The sequence below is a fragment of the Pundamilia nyererei genome, unplaced genomic scaffold (genome assembly GCF_000239375.1).
Source record: "Pundamilia nyererei isolate P.nyererei 1_Seehausen unplaced genomic scaffold, PunNye1.0 scaffold00085, whole genome shotgun sequence".
Taxonomy (NCBI): domain Eukaryota; kingdom Metazoa; phylum Chordata; class Actinopteri; order Cichliformes; family Cichlidae; genus Pundamilia; species Pundamilia nyererei.
In genome coordinates, this window is record NW_005187486.1 from 2,537,049 (window position 1) to 2,556,788 (window position 19,740).

Genomic DNA, 19,740 nt, shown 5'->3' on the forward strand with positions numbered 1-19,740 from the left:
ATGAAGCATAGAACTGGTGTTTTACCTGTTAGTTTCCTCTTCATTGATGGTAACATTTCTAATAACTTTTAACTTCCATAGTTCATCATAGTAAGCCCATGTAAAATGTCAATGTCTGGGTTTATAGGCAATCGTTTGTGGAATTACTCTATTTAAGGTGCAATAGTTATGTTCAGCTTTTACAAGACGGTCAGGGTGTGTGCGTGAATTATTAAGTTGCTGGACACTTTTCTTTTTTGGTTCTGGACTCTGCAATTTTAACGTCTCTGCTGGGGTGCTCAAAGCACCCAAAAGAAACTGGCAACATGTTTTTGTTTGTTATTTCTTTTTCTTTCTTTTTTTTTTTTTTTAACAGAAATTCACCCTACTGCCCATGACATTCTGAAATGTACTGAAAGCACTGTTGAACAAAATAAATGAGCTTTTAGATAACATTGAATTGTGCTTTGTTTTATTCTATATCTATTTATTGAGTGTTCTTTCAAGTATAATCACAGCATACATTTTCCTTTGCTTATATAGGTACATTTTCAACTCACTGGAGTAAGAATTGTATGATTACTCAACAAGAATATCCTTGTTTGGTGAAGGCAGAAAAACATGGCATTGAAACCAGAATTTCTTCGTTAGACTTCCAGGATTATCCTAATTAGGTGAACAAGAAGAACCAAGTTGGCAGAACTTGTAAATCTTAAGTCAACAACAGTTGCAAAAGTTGAGAAAACTCAAATCTCTTGCATCATGTTGCCTTGAAATTTTAAGTTTTCTCAACTTTTTCTTTTGTACAGTGTAGGGGCCACCGTAAATATACTTTTATTTATTCACTCCACATAAAATGTAATAAATAAATCATATAATACAAAAACCAACTATTCACATTTCAACTTTTAACTATTTAAATTTTCAGCTTTTTCCTTTTAACCAATTTAAAGTGAAACAACACAAAACACTGCAAACCACAACACAATTAAATATAAATTAAAATATGAAAACAAAAAGAACATGCATATTCTCTGTCATATGGGCCTGCATGAATAAACTTTCTGAATCCTTTATCATCTGCCACTAAAAATAGTTGTGGATGATTACTATACCTTTCTAATGTGACGTTAGGTCTCTTTCTCTCTCTCTCCCTCCCGCTCTGTTCCTGTGCTACTGAGTGTAATTACCGCCCCTCCCCCCCCCTCTGCCCAGCGCAAATCACAAGGCTGGCGTGTGGAGTGAAGTGGATAAAAGTGCGAGAGAGAAAGAAGAAGAAAAAAAACATGGCTCCAAATAAGGAGCCGGCTCGCATCGTTCATGTCAAAGAGTCGGCTCTAAGAGCCGTTTCGTTCGCGACCGACACATCACTCACTACCTCTATGGTGGGATTGCCGGTCTTAACTTCAGGATGTGTATTGATCTGGAAAGGTACCCATTTGTCTTTAAGTTTGTGTGTGCTTGGATATTTCTGAGCATTATCGAGTACAGTGAAGGATCCTTATGGTCGGAAGTATACCGTTATGTACTCCATTGTGTCTTCATTATGTTCCCACAGTTGGGCTGCATAAGAAAAAACACTTGTTTCCTACTCTATCTTCTGCATAGGGTCCTTTTTATTTTTACCATTCCTCTTACCATAGCCATCCAGCAGTCTGTGTTCATTTTCATTTATGCTCTTCTCCCTGCCCCTGTATTCATCTTTTCTATAGCAAAGACCCTAAAAGCCCTCCTTGGCCTGTTGACACGTTGCTGCCATGCTTGTGCTGCTGCAGCAAGGACAACACTGCTGCCGATGTTAGTGATGATGGCAGCACAGAGGGATATGCTCATGAAGACAGAGACACATTAGAAGAAATGAAAAAGGGGTCACATGGTGGAGAAGATGGTGACAAATCAGAAAGAGTGGTATAAGGAAATGCAGTCTTCTACAGCAGGAATGTCTAACTCATTTCACATCGTGAGACACTTTGATCTTAAATAAGCAGAACTAGTGAAACTCCCCTTTCTGTCACTTTAAAGGAGATCAGTAGGAAGCTTCGTGAAACCTGTAAAAACAGTTAAAAGTCCTCAAGACCATAATACATATTACACCATAATTTGTCTGATTTTTAAGAATTTATTTGCAGTGTGATTTTCTAGGTTTTTTCCCCCCTCATTTTGTCTCTCATAGTTGAGGTACACCTATGATGAAAATTACAGGCGTCTCTCATCGTTTTAAGTGGGAGAACTTGCACAACTGCTGGCTGACTAAATACTTTTTTGCCCCACCGTGTTAATGAGTATCTCTACATGTCGGTTTATATGTATATATGTTTTTTTATTTATTCTGTTTGGTTTGTTAATATGAGTGGTGGATCAGTTAAAGTGGTGGTTTAATTGTAGCCCAGGATAACTGTTGGGTGGTGATGACTTGTAGAGGTGTTTGAAGGATAAACAAAGTTATGCTGACAAGTGGTGTTTTCTGTGGTCATCTTCTGTCTTTTGTCAAAATAAAATAAAAGTGTCAATCATTGAAAAAGTGGATTTCAAATTAGTCTGTATGCGCAGTTTCTGCTGTTTATTCTACTGTTGGCTCTGCATCACATCATATAGAACAGCAATCTCAAATATGGTCCTCTCAAGGATGCAGAAACCCCAACCATTTGTTGTTCAAACTTTCTGTTCGTGAGGGGCAGCCAATCAGAAGAAACTTAATTTAAAGGAACAAAAATGATGTATCAGCATGGTTCCTTTGTTACCAGTGTTGTTTAAGTGTGGCCTTAAAAGGGGGAGGGGCTAAAACAGAAAGGCTGAACGGAGGAGCTGGGACAAGATACATGAACTGATGTCTTTGTCTTTATGTTGTTCTGGTTCATCAGCACTAATGTTGGTCCAGGTTCAACATTGCAGGTAACCAGTCACATTGCTGTGATGTCATAGTTTTGCAATGTGATGTTAAAACATCATCACACCAAACCCTAACCACAGTCGTGTAACCCTAACCCTAACCACGATCACACCCCAACCCCCAACTCTAATCCTGACCCTATTTTGGATTTTTTCCCGAGTGGACATCAGCATTTTTTTTCCGCATCACAAAACTATTACATCATAACAATGTGATTAGTCACTTGCAATGTTGAATCTGGACCAACATTAATTATAACGATTCAGTATCATTGCCAATATCAGCAAACAACCATCAATCCCCTGTATAAGATAAACAAGGGTAATTTTGACTCATGGAGTTGGAAATAAGCATAATACTACTTTATCATTAATACAAATATAGTTTTTAAGGCTACAGTTAAATGAGAAATGAAGTGTATACAGAGTGTTTCTAAAAAAAACTGTGATTAATGTTTTGTCCCATTAGGTCTCAGAAATAATCAGCACATGTACAAACTTCTTAAAGGCCGCTGGTAAACCAGCAGATGATGAGATCCACGACTTACGATTAAACTTGCACTTTTTTCCACACAAATTTATTAAGAGAAACAAAGCGTGTTGCTCACATGACAGAAGGCACAACAGTTAATGCACATTTCACTGCATTGGTTACAGCTGTTAGCACACGAAGAGGATGAAACCTCTCCACTAGAATGGTAGTGGGCAAAAAGCCAGCAAAAACACACGACATGACAGATTTATGGCTGAATCCTCGGCATGATGTATGTGATTTGTTTGCTTTCTGTGACTGCAAACAAACTCATTCTTACTTTGCGCATGTACTGGACTCACATCGCAAATTATAGGCAAAGCATAGTTTAGAAAAAAAATAAATATCCCTCTGTTATGGCTAAAAATACAATTTGAAAATATCTTCCCTTGAAGCAGAGTAAAAGTCTGTAGGTTACAGATAAAATCAGTGTAAAGAAGCTTAAAACACACACTTCACATACAAAATAATCAATGTTTACTTTGCTCTTGGACACTGAACATTACATTATCAGAATTTGTTTGACTAATATCCATTTTCACTCTATATAAAAACTAGCTGTGTAGTTAAAGGCACAGAAAACCTTATTTAAACCACTTTAACACTTTTTCTCAGCCCAGAGACACAAACATAAACATTGCAGTGGTTCAGACATAGTTTCTCGTGGTACAGTATAACCTCTCTGAGATAAATCTAATCACACTAGTCACGATGTGTTCTCTGCTGCAGGGTGTTGTAAGTTGCCAAGGGGGTCACAGAAATTGAAAAATGACAGTTTAACAGCAGCCTGTCCTTTCAGAATAAGACCAGATATGGACTTTAGTCACAGAGCAGAATTCTTTCTATAAACTGATTTTTCTGTTTCACTTATCACTGATATATTTATCAGTCTACTTCTTCTGTGGAGCACAACCTTAAGCTAGCGGTGGTTATGATTATTAGAGACACTGCTAGCTGGCAACTTTTAAACAGCAAAAGAAATGACAGAGAAGCTGCACCAACATGGCTGCCAGAGACAGTTACAGTAGGTCACCTGAGCTTAACTTGCGTGGGTAATCCTGTGTAGCACCATAGAGTAGGAGTTAACATACATAAACGAATTATTCTTTAGAAAATTCATATTTACAAAGGCACATCATAGTGTGTGCGTGTTTGTGTGTGGACAAAAACGGTGTCCGTGTCTATCTCCTGGAGTGGCCGGCGCTGTTCTCGATGCACAGCACGACGTTGGAGCTGGAGCAGCTGCTGGAGCTCTGCTGCAGCAAACTGCCACTCTGCAGCGGCGACGCCATGCCGGTCAGCGCGTGTTCGCCCACGCGCCACGTCTCGCAGAAGCTGTCGACGTGCCGCTCGCCTCTGCTAGTCGACCCGTGCCAGACCATCTTCTCTGGCCTGTGAAGAAACAGAAAAGCGTCATTCCGTAGCAAGCCTTAAAGACGTAATGTTAATGTAATGTTACGATTCATGCTGATTTGAGCCTCACCATGTGTTGTCGTGAAGAACGTCCTTGCCATCAAACGAGTAGATTGACACGTTTTCCTTCATTCTGCCGCCGCTGAAGATGTCGTCCCAGCTGTCAAACAGAACCTCGTCCTGGTGAACGCGAGGCACATGAATGAGTCAAATTACACTTTGTTGGGAATGTCAAAGCTTTAAAATGAGTCAACACTTAAGCGAGTATTTGAGGCTGGCTTTAATAGTGACTCAGTTCCACAGACTGTATGAAAAGGATGGAAATAGTCATAGTGCCACACATCTCTGTGCGCACCGAGAAGCTGAACCAAGGATTTGCATTCATCACTCCATCAGAACCTTTGCCATTGACTCAAGTTTTTTTTTCTTCAGCATATTGTTTTTGGACTTTTTCTGGCTTTATTAGACAGACTCAGTGAAGACTAACAGGAAAGCGAAGGTAAAGAGAGACATGGGGCAAAGGGCTGGACTTGAACCCAGGCCGGCCACTCTTACCCATGTGGCATATGGTCGCCTGCTCATCCAACTTAGCTAAACTGGCACCTGCTCAGACCAGTTTTTGTTTGATATTCATACCTACCATTCTCAGTTGTTTTAAGGACACACTACACAATATCCTAAAATATGCCAAGTTTTCAGCTAATAGCTCTTTGTAAATCACTTTGTTGCAAAAATAATATTTTATGTCTGTCAAACTGTGTTATCTTTGGCATTTTTCATTGATTCAACCAAAGAAATGGGAACAAATGATGTGGTCTGTGACAGGCTGCTAGTAACAAAGTGTCTAACAATACAATGTATAACTCATTCCTTGTGTTAGCTACCTCTTTTATCACTGAATGATGCACAGGTAAGTGTTAAATGGTTTATATTCCTTTAAAAATGTTCAGGTACAAAGACTAGACTGACAAATGAGTGAAAAAAGAAATCCGGGAGAACTATTGCTGAAGAATGCTTTACAAATTAGAGTGTCCTGTGATGGCACGCATTTTAAAAACAGACATGCCCTCCCTCAATTTAAGTCTTTACAAAATCCAAACAGCACAGTAATGCAAATAATTAGCCCGGTGTACAGTTGATGTGAAGGGTCAAACTAGTGATTCATAAACTTTATGTGTTTATACTGGGCTGTAAATATGTTTACTTCTGCTGTAGGTTTTTGTCCTTTTAAATGTGGAACTTTAGGGTGACTGACTTACTTCTTTGACCAGTCTCAAGTGGCCATTAGAGGAACTGCAGGTTTTTGCCTCAATTTTGCCCTCTTATAATCATAGCCTAACAGCTGAAGCTAGCTTCGATCTGAAAGTTAGCATAGCGGTATCTTTGACTGACTGATGGGCAGCTTTAGTTGCTAGCTTGCTCCTGAGTCAGTGGTGTCTTCTAGAGCATTTTTAATCGATAAAGATCTTGGCTTCTTGTGCTCCAGTTTTACTGAATGAATTTCTATATTTTATTCGTCTATTATTTAACACTAATCTGTACCCTTCCATCTAAATATAGTCCCTCATGGCTCTAAAGGCCAACATGGCTGTAACTGTAAGGATAAAGTCACAGCAGGAAGAGAACAGGTGATGTCACTGAGATTATGTCCATCTATTTTATACAGTCTGTGAGAGCAATGCATAAACTTTCACGAGACACCGGTCACGTCAGGTTGGGTGAGAACACTGTTTAACTACCTTCAAGTTGACTACTGATAAATTCTGTCTGTCAGTTTTGCGGACGATGCTGTGGAGATCCTGGAGTCTGGAAGACAGGAAGGCCCGGAAAGTTCCCTTCATCCCGATGGCCTGAGCCTGGGTGAAGCACAGGAAGTCTGCACCGCGGATGCCCCGCATGGAGCCGGTCTGAGGGCTGTTCAGAGCAATCAGGTGGAGCTGTGGGGAAACATGCCAAGAAGTAAAAATGTATTCTTACAATGTGAGTAGCTAGACTTTGAGATGTACCAAGTGGTTTGTCTTACCACTGGCCCAGAAGTGTGATAGTGGACCGGACTCTGGGGTTGACGTGGGGGTGGTCTTCGTGGAGTGGTGATCGGGTAACGAGTGTCCACAACATAATACCTGTTATCAGGCGAGTTTAACCGGTCTGTATAACTTGGAAACCTGGGATCTGTTAGTTCCGGGTACCGTGGTTCTGACTGATACCGCGAATCAGGCTGGTATCTGGGATCGACGTAAGTAGGTTTATAGTCAGGCTCAGCATGTGGTTGGGCCGGACTCTCATGCGGCTGGTTGAAGTGGTTGGTGGAGGTGCCCGCGTGGGAGTGGTGGTCTTGGAAGTAAGGGACAACTGGCGGAGGCTCCACAGCAGCAACCTCATTACCCTAAATATGCAGCATGTGGCTTGTTAAAACTGGGCACGCTATATACCTGAATTACCAGATAAAAGACAAATAAAATTATGCTCACATCCTCCCTGGGGAAAGCGATGTACTCCCCAAGCTGAAAAATAAGGAAAAACAGAATGAATATAGATAAAAACTCCACAGTTGAAGTATTTTTGCATCTTTCTGGCTGATTTATGAAGATGAATGTTTCACCTGGACTTGACGAACTCCATCTCGGACTCGTAGGTAGAGATCTGTTTGGTCTAGTATGTACACCAAAGAGCCCTCAGGTTGTCTTCTAGCTGTAGCTGTCATCGTTTCGTAAGACCTCAACACTGTCACCTGCAAACACAGACCACAATGTGGATTACTGTGCAGCCGACACGTGTGTTTTTGTTGTGGTTTTAGAAAATGATTTAAAAAAAACAAAACTGGATGGACTTCCAAGTTTTATACTAATCCAGTGAGGTAATCAATGATAATTTCCAGCTCTTTAAAATTTGAACACCCAACATTTTTTTTAAAGTTCATGACAGACAACCAGAAAATAAACAAAAGTTTTACTCACCCCAGAGGTCACACCAGGCACTCCAGGAGGTCCAGGGGGTCCTGGTGGTCCAGGAATACTGATAGCTGTGGTTCAAGCACAGATTTGTTAAACATAGGCTAAATGCTTGGATAAGCATTATCGTTATCGTTGCAGGCGCCAGACATGGAAAAGAGAACGCCTTCTCAAAAGACATGAATCTGAGCACACAGAGTTGAAATGCAATGATGCAGTGAAGTTTTCTTCAGTATAAAGTAATAAAATGATAGTTATCTATGGGTAGACAATGAACAGATAATTCAGCACACTTTAAATGCTACACCATTGCCCAAATTCTTAAAACCAAAAACCAAAAAACTAGTTTAAAAGTGAATATAAGCAGGAGGTTTAACTTTTACAGGCACTTTTGTATCAGAGGCTTTTGTTGATGACAAACCTGCCAGAATTCCATCTATCACATAAAGTTTTCTTGTATATGTGGGGAAATTTTTAGAAATGATAAGCAGCTCTTCATGCACAAAAACTCAGAGGACACTTTAAAATGCAAGACTGTTAATCCAGGTGGGGTTTAAATTAAAGGAGCAGCAAGTCATTCAAATTTTAATATATAAATCACCTTCTTTTAAGAAGTCTTTCATATTTAAGGGATGTTTTCCAGTTTAACTCACTCTGTGTGCCTCTGTAAGATCCATCTAGTGATGCTCCTGGAGGTCCAGGTGGCCCTGGTGGTCCAGGTGGTCCATCATACCCTCTTCCAGGTGGTCCAGGTGGCCCCTGGGGGCCTGGTGGGCCAATAATGGAGTCTCCTTTAGGGCCCTAATAAGACAGGAGGACACAGAGTCTGATTTACAGCATCTTTAAAAACATGAAGTGTCAGTATGTTTTCCAGAGTGTGATCGTACTGGAGGTCCAGGCACTCCCGGGGCTCCGACTCCGCTTCCTCCATACCGGGGGTCATAATATCCTCCGCCTGGCTCTCCTTTCTCTCCTTTCATGCCACTTTCACCTTTCAGCTCATTCTGGGTAGACACATTAAAAATCAGAGAGAAAGCCAGCAGTACAATCAAAACTCAAACCGATTTGAACAACTTAATCTTAAAATATAAAGACATAAAATCTAAAGTGTGCAAAGGCGAGGGATTACCTTTAAACTGTAAATGTCAATGTTTGATCCAAAACCTGGAACAGACAAAAATGTCTTGCCTTAAATTTGTCCACAGACTGAAAACTTTAAACATTTACGCGTCTGTCAGGGACGTTACCTGGTGGTCCCCGATCTCCTTTCTCTCCTTTAACTGTTAAAAAACAACAAGTTAAACAACCGCAAGAACACAGCATTTCCTCAAATCCTGACTTTATTTACTGTAACTGCAAAGGATAACGACCCGTTATTAGAGTCAGGCCAAACATAGAGGCCAAACAACTGCTGCTTCTGAACCTTTTAGTTACTGCTAAACTCCACCAGTGGGACGGTGTAATTCAAACACAGCTCTCCACCTAAACCCTTTTTAAGTCTAAAATCACTGTGGGGAGAAATCTTTTTGAGATTTTTGGAGGCTTTTTAACTGCTGGACCGAGATCAGACAGCTGTTGCATATCTTCCAGCCTTTCTGCTAAGCCAAGCTAACCATGACGCTTCACATTCACCATACAGATATTAAGGTAATATATTGTACTTCTTAAAATGTTTCTCATAACGTTGGCATCTAACATTGAATTTGAAGTGAACTCACCAGCGTAATACCTGGAGTAATCATATCCCTGAAATTAAAAGGAAAGAATTAGGGAACTTTAACCCATTTTGACCGATATATGCACCACAACAGGAAAATATCATGTCTGGACTCACTCCGAGTCTGTCAATAGGAACAGGAGGTCCGGGAGGCCCAGGTGGCCCTGGTGGGCCTGGTGGTCCCTGAGACACAAAAAATAATATTGATTACTGTTTCTGTAAAAGATGACAAATGGATTGAAATCAGGATCTGATAAAAAGGCAAAGTCAAATCTTCAGCACTCACAGGGTATCCGTATCCAGATCCACTGCCTGCATCTCCCTTCTCTCCTTTGGCACCGTTTAGTCCTGGTCGACCCTAAAAAAAGGTTGCAGAATGTCACAGTTACATTCTGACATAATGAACTTCTAAAAAAATAATTAGTTATTAATACTGTCTTCCCTCTCAACCCTGCAAATCAAAGCTTCCTAAGATTGGACTCCACTGTTGTTCTCTTTTCACAGTTGCTGTCACATAAATCTAATATGAAGAATCAACTGATTGCCATAGTATTTGCACAAACCACTACATTTCTGACTTCATACTTTTACACTTTATATTTGTAGCCATGAGATCAGCATCAAGGGTGATATTTCCCTACTGGGCAGTTGTTTGTGTCATTACTCCAGTCAAATACCTTCCTAACTATGTGAAGGCTTATCATGAAATCTTTGTAAAGATGCCAAACTTACCGATCGGCCAGGAAAACCGATCTCCCCCTTCTGGCCTTGAGGACCTTGTGGACCCTGGAGAAAAATGTACATTGAAGCTCGTTATACTAATCTGATTTTGCTAACTTGTTAAACAAGTCTAAAGTTGTGAACTTTTAAAATTTAGACAACATACTGGAAATCCCATTGGGCCAGGACTTCCTCTCTCGCCCTGCAAATTAAGACACAAACACACTGTAAACATCACACACAGTGATATTTTGATGTAAACATATTAGGAATGATCACCTGAACTAGAACTATCCATGCCAACACTGATATCGGTATCGGATCGACACTAAGGCAGCTGGATAAATACTTTGTTTCTATCATCAAAGTCCATAATGACAGATTTTTTTTAACTTGATTTATTTACCGGCTGTCCTGTCAAGCCTCCCAGGAATAGAGGTCTCCCATCAGGCCCCGTGATGACACTAGGCTCTCCTTTTTCTCCCTGAACAAAAAGCAAGAACTTACAAAAATACTACTGGAAACAGTATTTAAGTCACAAGGCTTTTAAAAAATATTGTTGATATTAAAATATTGAACTCCATTCGTTTCCTGTTACTTTAACACAAATTGTGTTAAATAATTTGGAAAGTAAAAAGTATGTCACTTACTGAGAGGAATGTAATTAAAAATCATGTGAAATCATGTTAATATGAAAATGTATTAAATTAAAAAACAATGGTGCACAAAATATAATGAATATACATGTCTTAAAATGTGAAATGAACAAACAAAGATATGCACCTACCTTAGGTGCATATCCTGGTGGCCCTGGGTTCCCTTTTTCCCCTTTTGGTCCCATTGGGCCCTAAATCCATACACACAATATAATCACTTACTTGCATTGTTTTGAATCAGTTGGTTTCCTACAGGCTCAACTGTTTGATGATCATGGTGATACGTACTGGGAATCCTGCCCTGCCTGGAATACCTGGTCCAACCTGAAAAAGAAACGCAGTTTGAAAATGCTAAAATATTCTCTCAACTTAATGTTTTGTGGCGACGCTTTTGATAAGATTGTTAGGGGACTGAGGGGCGCATCCACCTACCTGCCCTGCTTCATTCCAATAAAGGTCGTTATACTAGCAAGACAAAGTTAGGTCAGTTAGTATGAATGTGAATGAGCAAACAAGCATGCTGTGGCTATTAGTGTAGATGAGTAACATCAGGAGGAAAATCGATTTAGACAGGCTGTGCTGTGTGGGTTAGTGTTATTTCACATATTAATCCAGAATCATTCAACCTCTGTACATTTACAAGTTGAATGAAGACTCACATCTCCTCCTGGCTGGTAGATGATCTGTCCTGGAGGTCCAGGAGGGCCTGGAGGTCCAGGCGGTCCACCATCTCTTCCTGGCAAACCCTGTTACAAATTGGTGCATTATCAGGCAGAAATGGGTGAGTATGCAATATGTTCAGAGCATAGTTTAATCGAGTCCTTGTCTGAATGAATATTGCATTATTGAATATTGAACATGCATATGAAACTTTTGACTGGTACTGAATAATAATGTATTGGATTTTATATAGCGCTTTTCAAGGCACCCAAAGCGCTTTACAATACCACTATTCATTCACACACTGGTGGAGGCAGCTACAGTTGTAGCCACAGCTGCCCTGGGGCAGACTGACAGAAGCGAGGCTGCCATATCGCGCCATCGGCCCCTCTGGCCAACACCAGTAGGGTAAAGTGTCTTGCCCAAGGACACAACGACCAGGACAGAAAGTCCAGGGATCGAACCGGCAACCTTCCGGTTACAGATGCGATTCCCAACCCCCTGAGCCACGGTCGCTCCAATATAAAGGCATCATCTGCATATAACTCAATCCGATGGTCAGCGATCATAACATTGAGACATACAGAAATAAAAGGACCTAATGTAGAAACCTTCAAAGAAAGTTTTGTTGGTAACTATAATTGCTGTCATCGGCATATAACTAAACTCCACAAAAGGAAAGTTTGCATGAATTCAATAAAACTAATGAAAAAATAGGTAGCTTCTGTTGCTTCTGTTCTAAAGAAATCTTCAAAGAGATCACATGATCTATGACAAATTATCCTACATACACATTCCTTTCATCAATTTAGATAGACAGTAAACTTTAGATAAATTATAATAACTAAAAGGTTATTTGGGAACTGCATATGCTGATGAAGCTGATATGAAATGAAGAGCTTCCTAACAACTTTAAGTCTGCATTCAACTCACCCTCTCTCCTTTCTCGCCACTGTCTCCCTTTGGACCCTAAAAAAGAATCAGGATACTGTATTAGAAGACCATATCATTAATACTAGTAAGTGTACAGTAACACTAATGTTAGCCATACTTTTTCTCCAGTTGAACCATTCAAGCCAGGGATCCCAGGAGGTCCTCGTGGTCCTTCTGCTCCTTTGCTACCAGGTGTTCCTGGTAAACCTGGATTTCCCTAAAAAAACAGTAAAACATATTCTTTACAGGAGTTGTGAATTCATAAAAGTATGACATAAATTCACTGAATTAAAATGGAATGCTGCTACTAATATTGTTAATAAAACAAACTTTGGAAGACTTTTTTCATTTATGTTAATGTACATATAAAACATAGGTATGGTTTCTCACTTAATATCCAGGATTTTGGGGGGTTAAAAAACTGTGCTTATGAACTGTGAAACAATATAGGACTCATGTAGATGTAATGACTACTGTAAGTATCCTTGGGCAAGATACTGAACCCTAAGTTGTTCTGTGATGTATGCATCAGAGTGTGAATGTGGGCTAAAAAAAGTGCTTTGATGAAAGTGCGTGAATGATGGATCACAAATGTGAAAATTTTAAAAAAAGGATATGAAGGATTATAATAAATATTATTAAAACACACACGTTTTAATAATCGCTTTGTGTGTGACGATGTTGCACTGAGACTGATCCACACATTAAGGAGGGAATACTGCATATACAGACAAATACAGACATTTATACTACTCTATAGTAAGAGTCTATAAAAAATATTGTAAGCATTTTTTTAGATCTTCATTTTTCTATGTGTAATTTATTGATATTAAAACTAGGCTAAATACTAATGTAATCTTTATTGTCAGGTCTAATAAGACAAGTCTTAGATGTTTTTAACTAACCCAGAGCTTATCAGACTGAAAAGCCAACTGAATATGTGATTAACAGATACACAACAGAGCAAATAATTGAACAAGTCATTTGAAAACACATATATAACTGATATCAGTAATAAACAGAAAACCAAAGTGGCTCCAAAGTCGAACCTTGAGGCACACCTTTTTATATTTGATTCAGACCCTTGTACTTTGATGTGAAATTTATACTTTATGTGACTTAAGTAGCCACACTCATGCCAAAAAAAGAGGATAGCTCGGATGCTAAACAAAAGCAAAATTACTGTGGAGATAGTTGGATTTAATCCTAATTCGAATTGATGTTAATAGGGGCAGGGATGGCTCCAGGTCAGGGGTTTGAATCCACTGAACGGCTACCCTGAGGTACCCCTGAGCAAGATACCGTTCCTACAAACTGCTCCCTGGGCGCCCAATGGCTGCCCACTGCTTCACTGGGTGAATGGGTTAAATGCAAAGAGGAATTTTTCCCATGGGGATCAATAAAGTTTAAGAAGAAAAAATATACTACAGTGGCTTGCACTGCTGTTGAACAGTGCTCCATGGGATGTTCAAGGCTTGGGAAATCTTTGGGAAAGCTTGCTATAAATTTCTCAATAACTTTATTCCTGACCTGTCTGGTATCTAAACCCAATCGAGAATCTGTGGCAAGATCTGAAAACTGCTGTTCACAAACGCTGTCCATCTAATCTGACTGAACTGGAGCTGTTTTGCAAAGAAGAATGGGCAAGGATTTCAGTCTCTAGATGTTGTATAGGAATTTCTTTCACTTATTAATCACATTATTGTATGATGCCTTGGTGCCACTGGATTTTAACATGTCTGACACTCATACGTTAAGAGGGGGTGCAGTAAGGATGTTGGGGGAAACAGGAACTCCACAGGAAGAGTCTTTTGTCTCTTCAAGGACTCTGGGAGGTAGCAAGGGAGTGTAAACCTTAAGGTGTGAAACAGCTGTGTACTGCCTTTTGTTCCTGGAGAAGGTATTTAACTGAGAGCCATGCTAGGCTCAGTGAGACTCTGCTGACCGTCTGCCCCGTGGTTGTATGTTCTTTGTGTGTTTGGATTAAAGAATGTCAGCTACCGCTCACCGCTCGTCTGCAGGCTTTATTTAAGTGGAAAACTTCCACAACAATGTGCAAAGCTGGTAGAGACGTTCCCTAAAGGACTGGCAGCTGTAATTGCAGCAAAAGGTGGTTCTACAATTGACTCAGGGGGCTGAATAATTACGGTATCATGGACATAAAGAAATAACTTATTCAAGCCATACAGTTTTTCTGGCATACTTACAGGATAACCTGCAATACCAGGTGGGCCCTGGAAAAATATGGCACAGGACAGCATGAGATATACAAAAATTTACAAGGAACAACAATCTCCCATATTTGTAACTCGTTACCTGGGGTCCAGGTTCGCCTCTGAGTCCAGGCAAACCACTGAGTACCTCATATCTATCTTGATCGCCCTGTATGGAGATAATTTGAAGTCAAAACAACTGATCACTGCTAGCTTCTCATCCACTCAGACTGTTTGGACTGGTTGACATTTCAGAGTAGATATCAATGGTTGCTACCGGCATCCTCAAACTAACAACTTTTTTTAGCTTGGTACTTGCTCTCATCTGTCCACAAAAAACAAAAGAAAACAAAAAAAAGGAGAAAAGGAATCTACTCACATAGCCAATACGATATGGTGGCCCAGGTGGTCCGGGGGGCCCTGGTGGTCCCACTGGTCCCATTGGACCTGGAAGCCCTGCCAGGCCAGTCTGTCCTGATGTCCCCACCTGTCCTGGTTCACCCTGAGAGCCCTTAGGTGGCAGAGGTCAGTTGTAATGTCAGATTATGTTCAACACTGTATAAAGAGGAGAAGAAAAGTAGGACAGGAAGAGCAAACGGTGGCATGACACAGGCACGTGCAGAGCTGGAGGTTAAATAGAGATGCGGATGAAGGTTACAGTTAAGGTTTGGGGACCTACTATGCTCATTAATGTGCCTGTATTTATTTTTGGATTGTACTAGAGCTGATTGTATAATTCAACAATGGACAAACATGCCTCTTTATCATCGCCCTGTATGTCTGAAGCAAGTCGTGTTAGTGCATGTCTCTTTCTAACAGGACACTGTCATATGATTAGCCAGCTTCTGGAAGCTTGCTGAGGGGCAGTACCCAGTGCTTGTGAGCTGTACGGCCTGTTCTTCATAGGTCCCTGTACCAAGTAACTATTTAAAGAAACCATTTTTGGTGAAAGTATCTAAAAATCTGCACAGTGTGAAGCCTGATTTATTAAAACTTTGGTCATTTTTAATATGAACACCTTGCTTTGTATATGCATGATGACAGAAACTAAGGAAACGCAGAGTAGGTCCTTAAATGAGTGAAGAAAGTCTTTTATGGAAACAGAATCTTTCACAGCTGCAATGTCTTGAAAGATTCTGTGAAAACAGAAAATAATAGTAATATAATAATAATAATAATAAAGAGTAAATAATGCAGAAAACTCGAGAAAATAAAATAAATCATCACAGCAGAGACATGCCCCAGGACCACCAACCCATTACACACCGTAGAGGATGGAGTAAAGTAAGAGAACAAGCCGGTGAAAAAGCTGGAGCCTTGTGCATCTTGCTAAAGGAAAGCAACAAAGAATGTGAAGAGTACATGGATGGGCCACCAAGTACAACATTTTCACATCAGTTCAGTGGGGAACATCTTTCTGCTTTCAATGATGAGAGTTTTAAGGGCTGAAATTAAAAATGAAGCTCACCTTTTCTCCAGCTGGTCCTGGAAGACCGAGGTCACCACTGTCACCCTGGGGAAAGAAGATTTAAAACAAAATATATGATAGTCAATACATTTAAAAGAAATGTCTATTGAATCATTACATTTAGTCCAGGATTGTAGGCTGTATTCATTTAAATCCTTCTTGAATTTTTTTTTGCTGTTTTGTGGTCAAAATAAAAATCTTTAAAATATTTTGGTTAATCACTAAATAAAACTAATGAATTTCTCATTCAGATTTTATTAATAAATGATTAAGTCTTTTAGTGAGTACATTGTCTCTTGCTAGCATGTACCATAGTACAGCCCCACAGACTGAGTCTATCTTTACCTTTCCTCCTGCAGGTCCAGGTGGACCGGGTAGCCCAGGAGGACCAGGGGGTCCCTACAGCAGCAAACACAAAACAGAGTCAGTATTTACTATACCTCAAATAAACATCAACAACATTTAAAAGCAGAACAATGAAGGCATTGGGTGGTAAGGAAGTAAAATGGTAAGTAATCAAAGTAAAATACTCACCGGCAATCCCGGAGCACCATCTTGCCCAGGTGGTCCAGGAGGTCCAACAGCTATTGGACCATCAAGGCCCACTGCCACTGAAGTACCAGGGATCCCAGGAGGGCCAGGAGGACCTGGGAGACCCGGTGGACCATGTGGACCCTAGATAACAAATCCCAAAACAATCATATTACCACCTCAAGTGACTACTTTTTACTTATGTTAAAAAAAACAACATAAAAACCCCAAAACAAAACATACCCGGATTTTATCCAAGTCTGGGAATCCCGAGCCCTCCATGTCAACAAATGTCTGTAAGAAGCATAAGTTTAGTGAAAAGTTTTGGAAGTTATGAAATGAATGAAAAGAGTGTGTGGAGCCTGGACTTACTGGACGATCACCAGTACCAGGTCCAGGAGGTCCAGGTGGACCTGGGGGGCCTCTGGGTCCCGGCTGACCCTCTCCACGTTCACCCTGGAGGATTTTAAGACCACGGATTATCACGTTACATAATGTCATGTGTCTTCTTTAAACAGATGACTTAAATAGGGCACCTTTTCGCCTTTGGCACCAGGACCTCCTGGAATTCCTGGAACACCCTGCAGCCCAGGAGGACCCTGGAAACAGAAGCAAAAAACCCCAAATTACACTGATAATATTTCAATCGATTTATCTGGAAAAGCCTATAAATAATTCTTCTTTTGTAGCAATATTTCAATGTGAAAACAGAGAAACTCACAGCTCTTCCATCCTCTCCTGGATCACCCTGAAAGATTAATGAACAACCTCTGAGCAACATGAACCTCCAAACATTAAACAGCTCTAAACCTCGTTGTACTCACAGGCTCCCCATCAGCTCCAGGAGGTCCTGCAGGCCCATCCGACCCTGGCAGTCCTGGTGGTCCGGGGGGTCCGGCCAGCTGCTGCACAATAGAGCCATCCCCAAGTCGGACCACCTCAGCTGCAGGTCCTGTAGGACCAGGTGGTCCGGGAGGCCCCTGAGCCCCACGATCTCCTTTTTTACCAGTGTAGCCTTTGCCAAGATCACCCTGTGAGTGAGAATGTTGGATTTGGAAGGAATGTAATACTTAGTTAATACTTAGGTTACAGGTTTAGATAATTTAAATGTGAATTATAGTTTTAAGCTTTATGTGTATAATAAAGGCAATAATAGTTTCTCTAGCAGAGACACAGTAGATCTGTTGACAGCAGAAACAAAACATGTTGTTATGGATGAACAATAATTTCTATCATTTCTAATGGCAAGAATAAAATTTCAAATTCAATCTGTATCATAAGTTTTGCTCCCGGCTGATCGGCACTTAGACATTTCTGCTCTTGTGCTTCAATTCATTCATTCTGACATGAGCCTTTCTGCTCATCTCCAACATGTTTTTATTCCTTGATTCGACCAGAGTAGCCTTCAATGATTCAGAACTCAAAATAGTTTTAGCTCCTCCCCCTATAAGGCCATCTTTTCAACTATATGTGACACCGGACAGAGCCGAGTGCGAAAAACAAAACTCATGGCTCTGAGACTGAGATTTTCTGAGTTTTCTGAATCTTGAGCTTCTGCATTGAAGGGAGTATTTGTACACATGCTGACCTCCTTATTTTTGTTTAGCTCATTATGTATAAAAGCCAAACTGCATGTGTATGAGTACATGGACAGACACTTTACATACCTTTTCACCTTTTTCACCCTGAAAAGCAGGAAGAAACAGTTGAGTGCATCAGCCATACGATCACTAAACACACTCACAGACACAAAGTGGTGTCTTACCTTCTGTCCTTGGACTCCACCCTGTGCAGAGAAACCAGAGCCAGAGCTGACACCTGAATCTCCCTTCGCTCCTACAGGGCCCTGGTCCCCCTTTGAGCCTTTCTCTCCTCCGTCTCCTTTTTCACCTTTAGCACCGATTGTACCTGAAGTAATTTAGCAAGTTAGGAACATCTAGACTGTGCCGCAGGACAAGAATGCTTAAATACAAATGTGATATGTGTAAATGTAAGACCAGCAACTATCAATGCATCATCTGCTCTTATATAGCACATGGATGTCAAGCACGCTGATCCAGCAAACAGTCCTTCACCATCACCCAAAGCAAAATGTGAAATTGGAACTGCAATAATCACAAAATGAAAGCACAGAAGATGCCAAAGCAAAAGCCAAAAAATGTCTTTAATGAAATTGCCTTCTATTTATTTTTCTCTGCAAATAAGGCCAATTTGATTTTAGAAATCAGTCCAATAGAGGGAAGCAGGAATTCTTGCTTCTCATTTCAAGGTTAGCTGTATCGTTTCTTCAGGGTTTTATATTTAACTTAACAGGTCCACCATAAATAAATAGATAAATAAATAAAATAAAACCATGTTGATCTGTAAGTTTGCTTTTGGTAAAGACAAAAAAGAGACAAATATTAAAGCAGACACATTAGCGCTGCTTACAATTAACGTTGGTTTTCTATTGTTGGTGACGGCTGGAGTGAAAATGTCTTTATGAGCCCAAACAGGTCACGAGAGGCAGAACATGCATGTTTTACTGTTTTTTGTATTTAAACTAGTAGGTTTAGTTGCTTCTGCTTCACAATAAAAAGTTACAGTAGTTTTGTTTGTGGACTAACAAAATTAGTAAATATTAAATAAAATGAGTGAAAATGAAGTAAAAACAGGAACATAAATAAATAAGTCAACAGTCAAATAAAAAACACACGAGAATAAATAAGAAGAAAAAACAGGAAATAGAAAGTAAAAAAAAAAAGTTCAAATAGGAGAATGGAATGAATAAATTAAATAAATAAATAAATAAAAAATGAGCAAAAAAAAAAGGAGGAAATAACACCATTAATGAAAAACATAAAATCTGAAACACCAATTTTCATCTTATTTTATGTATTTTTATATTTAAGGTATATGGCACTCTTTTGAGCCATTTATTCATTCATTCATTATTTTGTCAGTGTTGGACCTCCATGAGCGTTGCCCATCGTCACTTATACAACAGAACGTTTTACTCAAGAAATGTCCGATAGAGCATTAAAGGTAAGTTATTATATTATGTTTTGCACCAAAGTTGACTGGAACAGAGATTTTAAT

The 19,740-nt window shown here is 40.0% G+C and overlaps 1 protein-coding gene across 6 annotated transcripts in view; it reads right to left on the minus strand.

The window, feature by feature from the left end:
* Positions 1-3,429: 3,429 nt before the first annotated feature.
* The window catches only part of LOC102201841 (collagen alpha-1(XVIII) chain-like), a 55,162-nt gene continuing 38,851 nt past the window's right edge, over positions 3,430-19,740 (minus strand). For 4 of the 6 annotated variants that reach the window (XM_005738676.1, XM_005738675.1, XM_005738674.1 and 1 more), the window contains 37 exons: positions 18,428-18,570; positions 18,330-18,347; positions 17,487-17,693; positions 17,384-17,410; positions 17,199-17,261; positions 17,035-17,118; positions 16,906-16,956; positions 16,666-16,806; positions 16,477-16,530; positions 16,132-16,176; positions 15,930-15,992; positions 15,043-15,174; positions 14,767-14,832; positions 14,658-14,684; positions 12,569-12,667; positions 12,451-12,486; positions 11,517-11,603; positions 11,290-11,322; positions 11,146-11,181; positions 10,989-11,048; positions 10,608-10,685; positions 10,368-10,403; positions 10,214-10,267; positions 9,768-9,839; positions 9,599-9,664; positions 9,483-9,510; positions 9,012-9,044; positions 8,894-8,928; positions 8,652-8,768; positions 8,418-8,565; positions 7,771-7,835; positions 7,416-7,544; positions 7,285-7,317; positions 6,837-7,199; positions 6,553-6,750; positions 4,884-4,993; positions 3,430-4,792 (listed from right to left, as the gene is read on the minus strand). In XM_005738676.1, the coding sequence (XP_005738733.1) occupies positions 4,582-4,792; positions 4,884-4,993; positions 6,553-6,750; positions 6,837-7,199; positions 7,285-7,317; positions 7,416-7,544; positions 7,771-7,835; positions 8,418-8,565; positions 8,652-8,768; positions 8,894-8,928; positions 9,012-9,044; positions 9,483-9,510; positions 9,599-9,664; positions 9,768-9,839; positions 10,214-10,267; positions 10,368-10,403; positions 10,608-10,685; positions 10,989-11,048; positions 11,146-11,181; positions 11,290-11,322; positions 11,517-11,603; positions 12,451-12,486; positions 12,569-12,667; positions 14,658-14,684; positions 14,767-14,832; positions 15,043-15,174; positions 15,930-15,992; positions 16,132-16,176; positions 16,477-16,530; positions 16,666-16,806; positions 16,906-16,956; positions 17,035-17,118; positions 17,199-17,261; positions 17,384-17,410; positions 17,487-17,693; positions 18,330-18,347; positions 18,428-18,570 (3,248 nt within the window). In that variant the 3' untranslated portion in view covers positions 3,430-4,581. The remainder of the gene's footprint in view (positions 4,793-4,883; positions 4,994-6,552; positions 6,751-6,836; positions 7,200-7,284; positions 7,318-7,415; positions 7,545-7,770; positions 7,836-8,417; positions 8,566-8,651; positions 8,769-8,893; positions 8,929-9,011; positions 9,045-9,482; positions 9,511-9,598; positions 9,665-9,767; positions 9,840-10,213; positions 10,268-10,367; positions 10,404-10,607; positions 10,686-10,988; positions 11,049-11,145; positions 11,182-11,289; positions 11,323-11,516; positions 11,604-12,450; positions 12,487-12,568; positions 12,668-14,657; positions 14,685-14,766; positions 14,833-15,042; positions 15,175-15,929; positions 15,993-16,131; positions 16,177-16,476; positions 16,531-16,665; positions 16,807-16,905; positions 16,957-17,034; positions 17,119-17,198; positions 17,262-17,383; positions 17,411-17,486; positions 17,694-18,329; positions 18,348-18,427; positions 18,571-19,740) is intronic. The other 2 variants (XM_005738673.1, XM_005738672.1) reach the window with 2 other exon arrangements.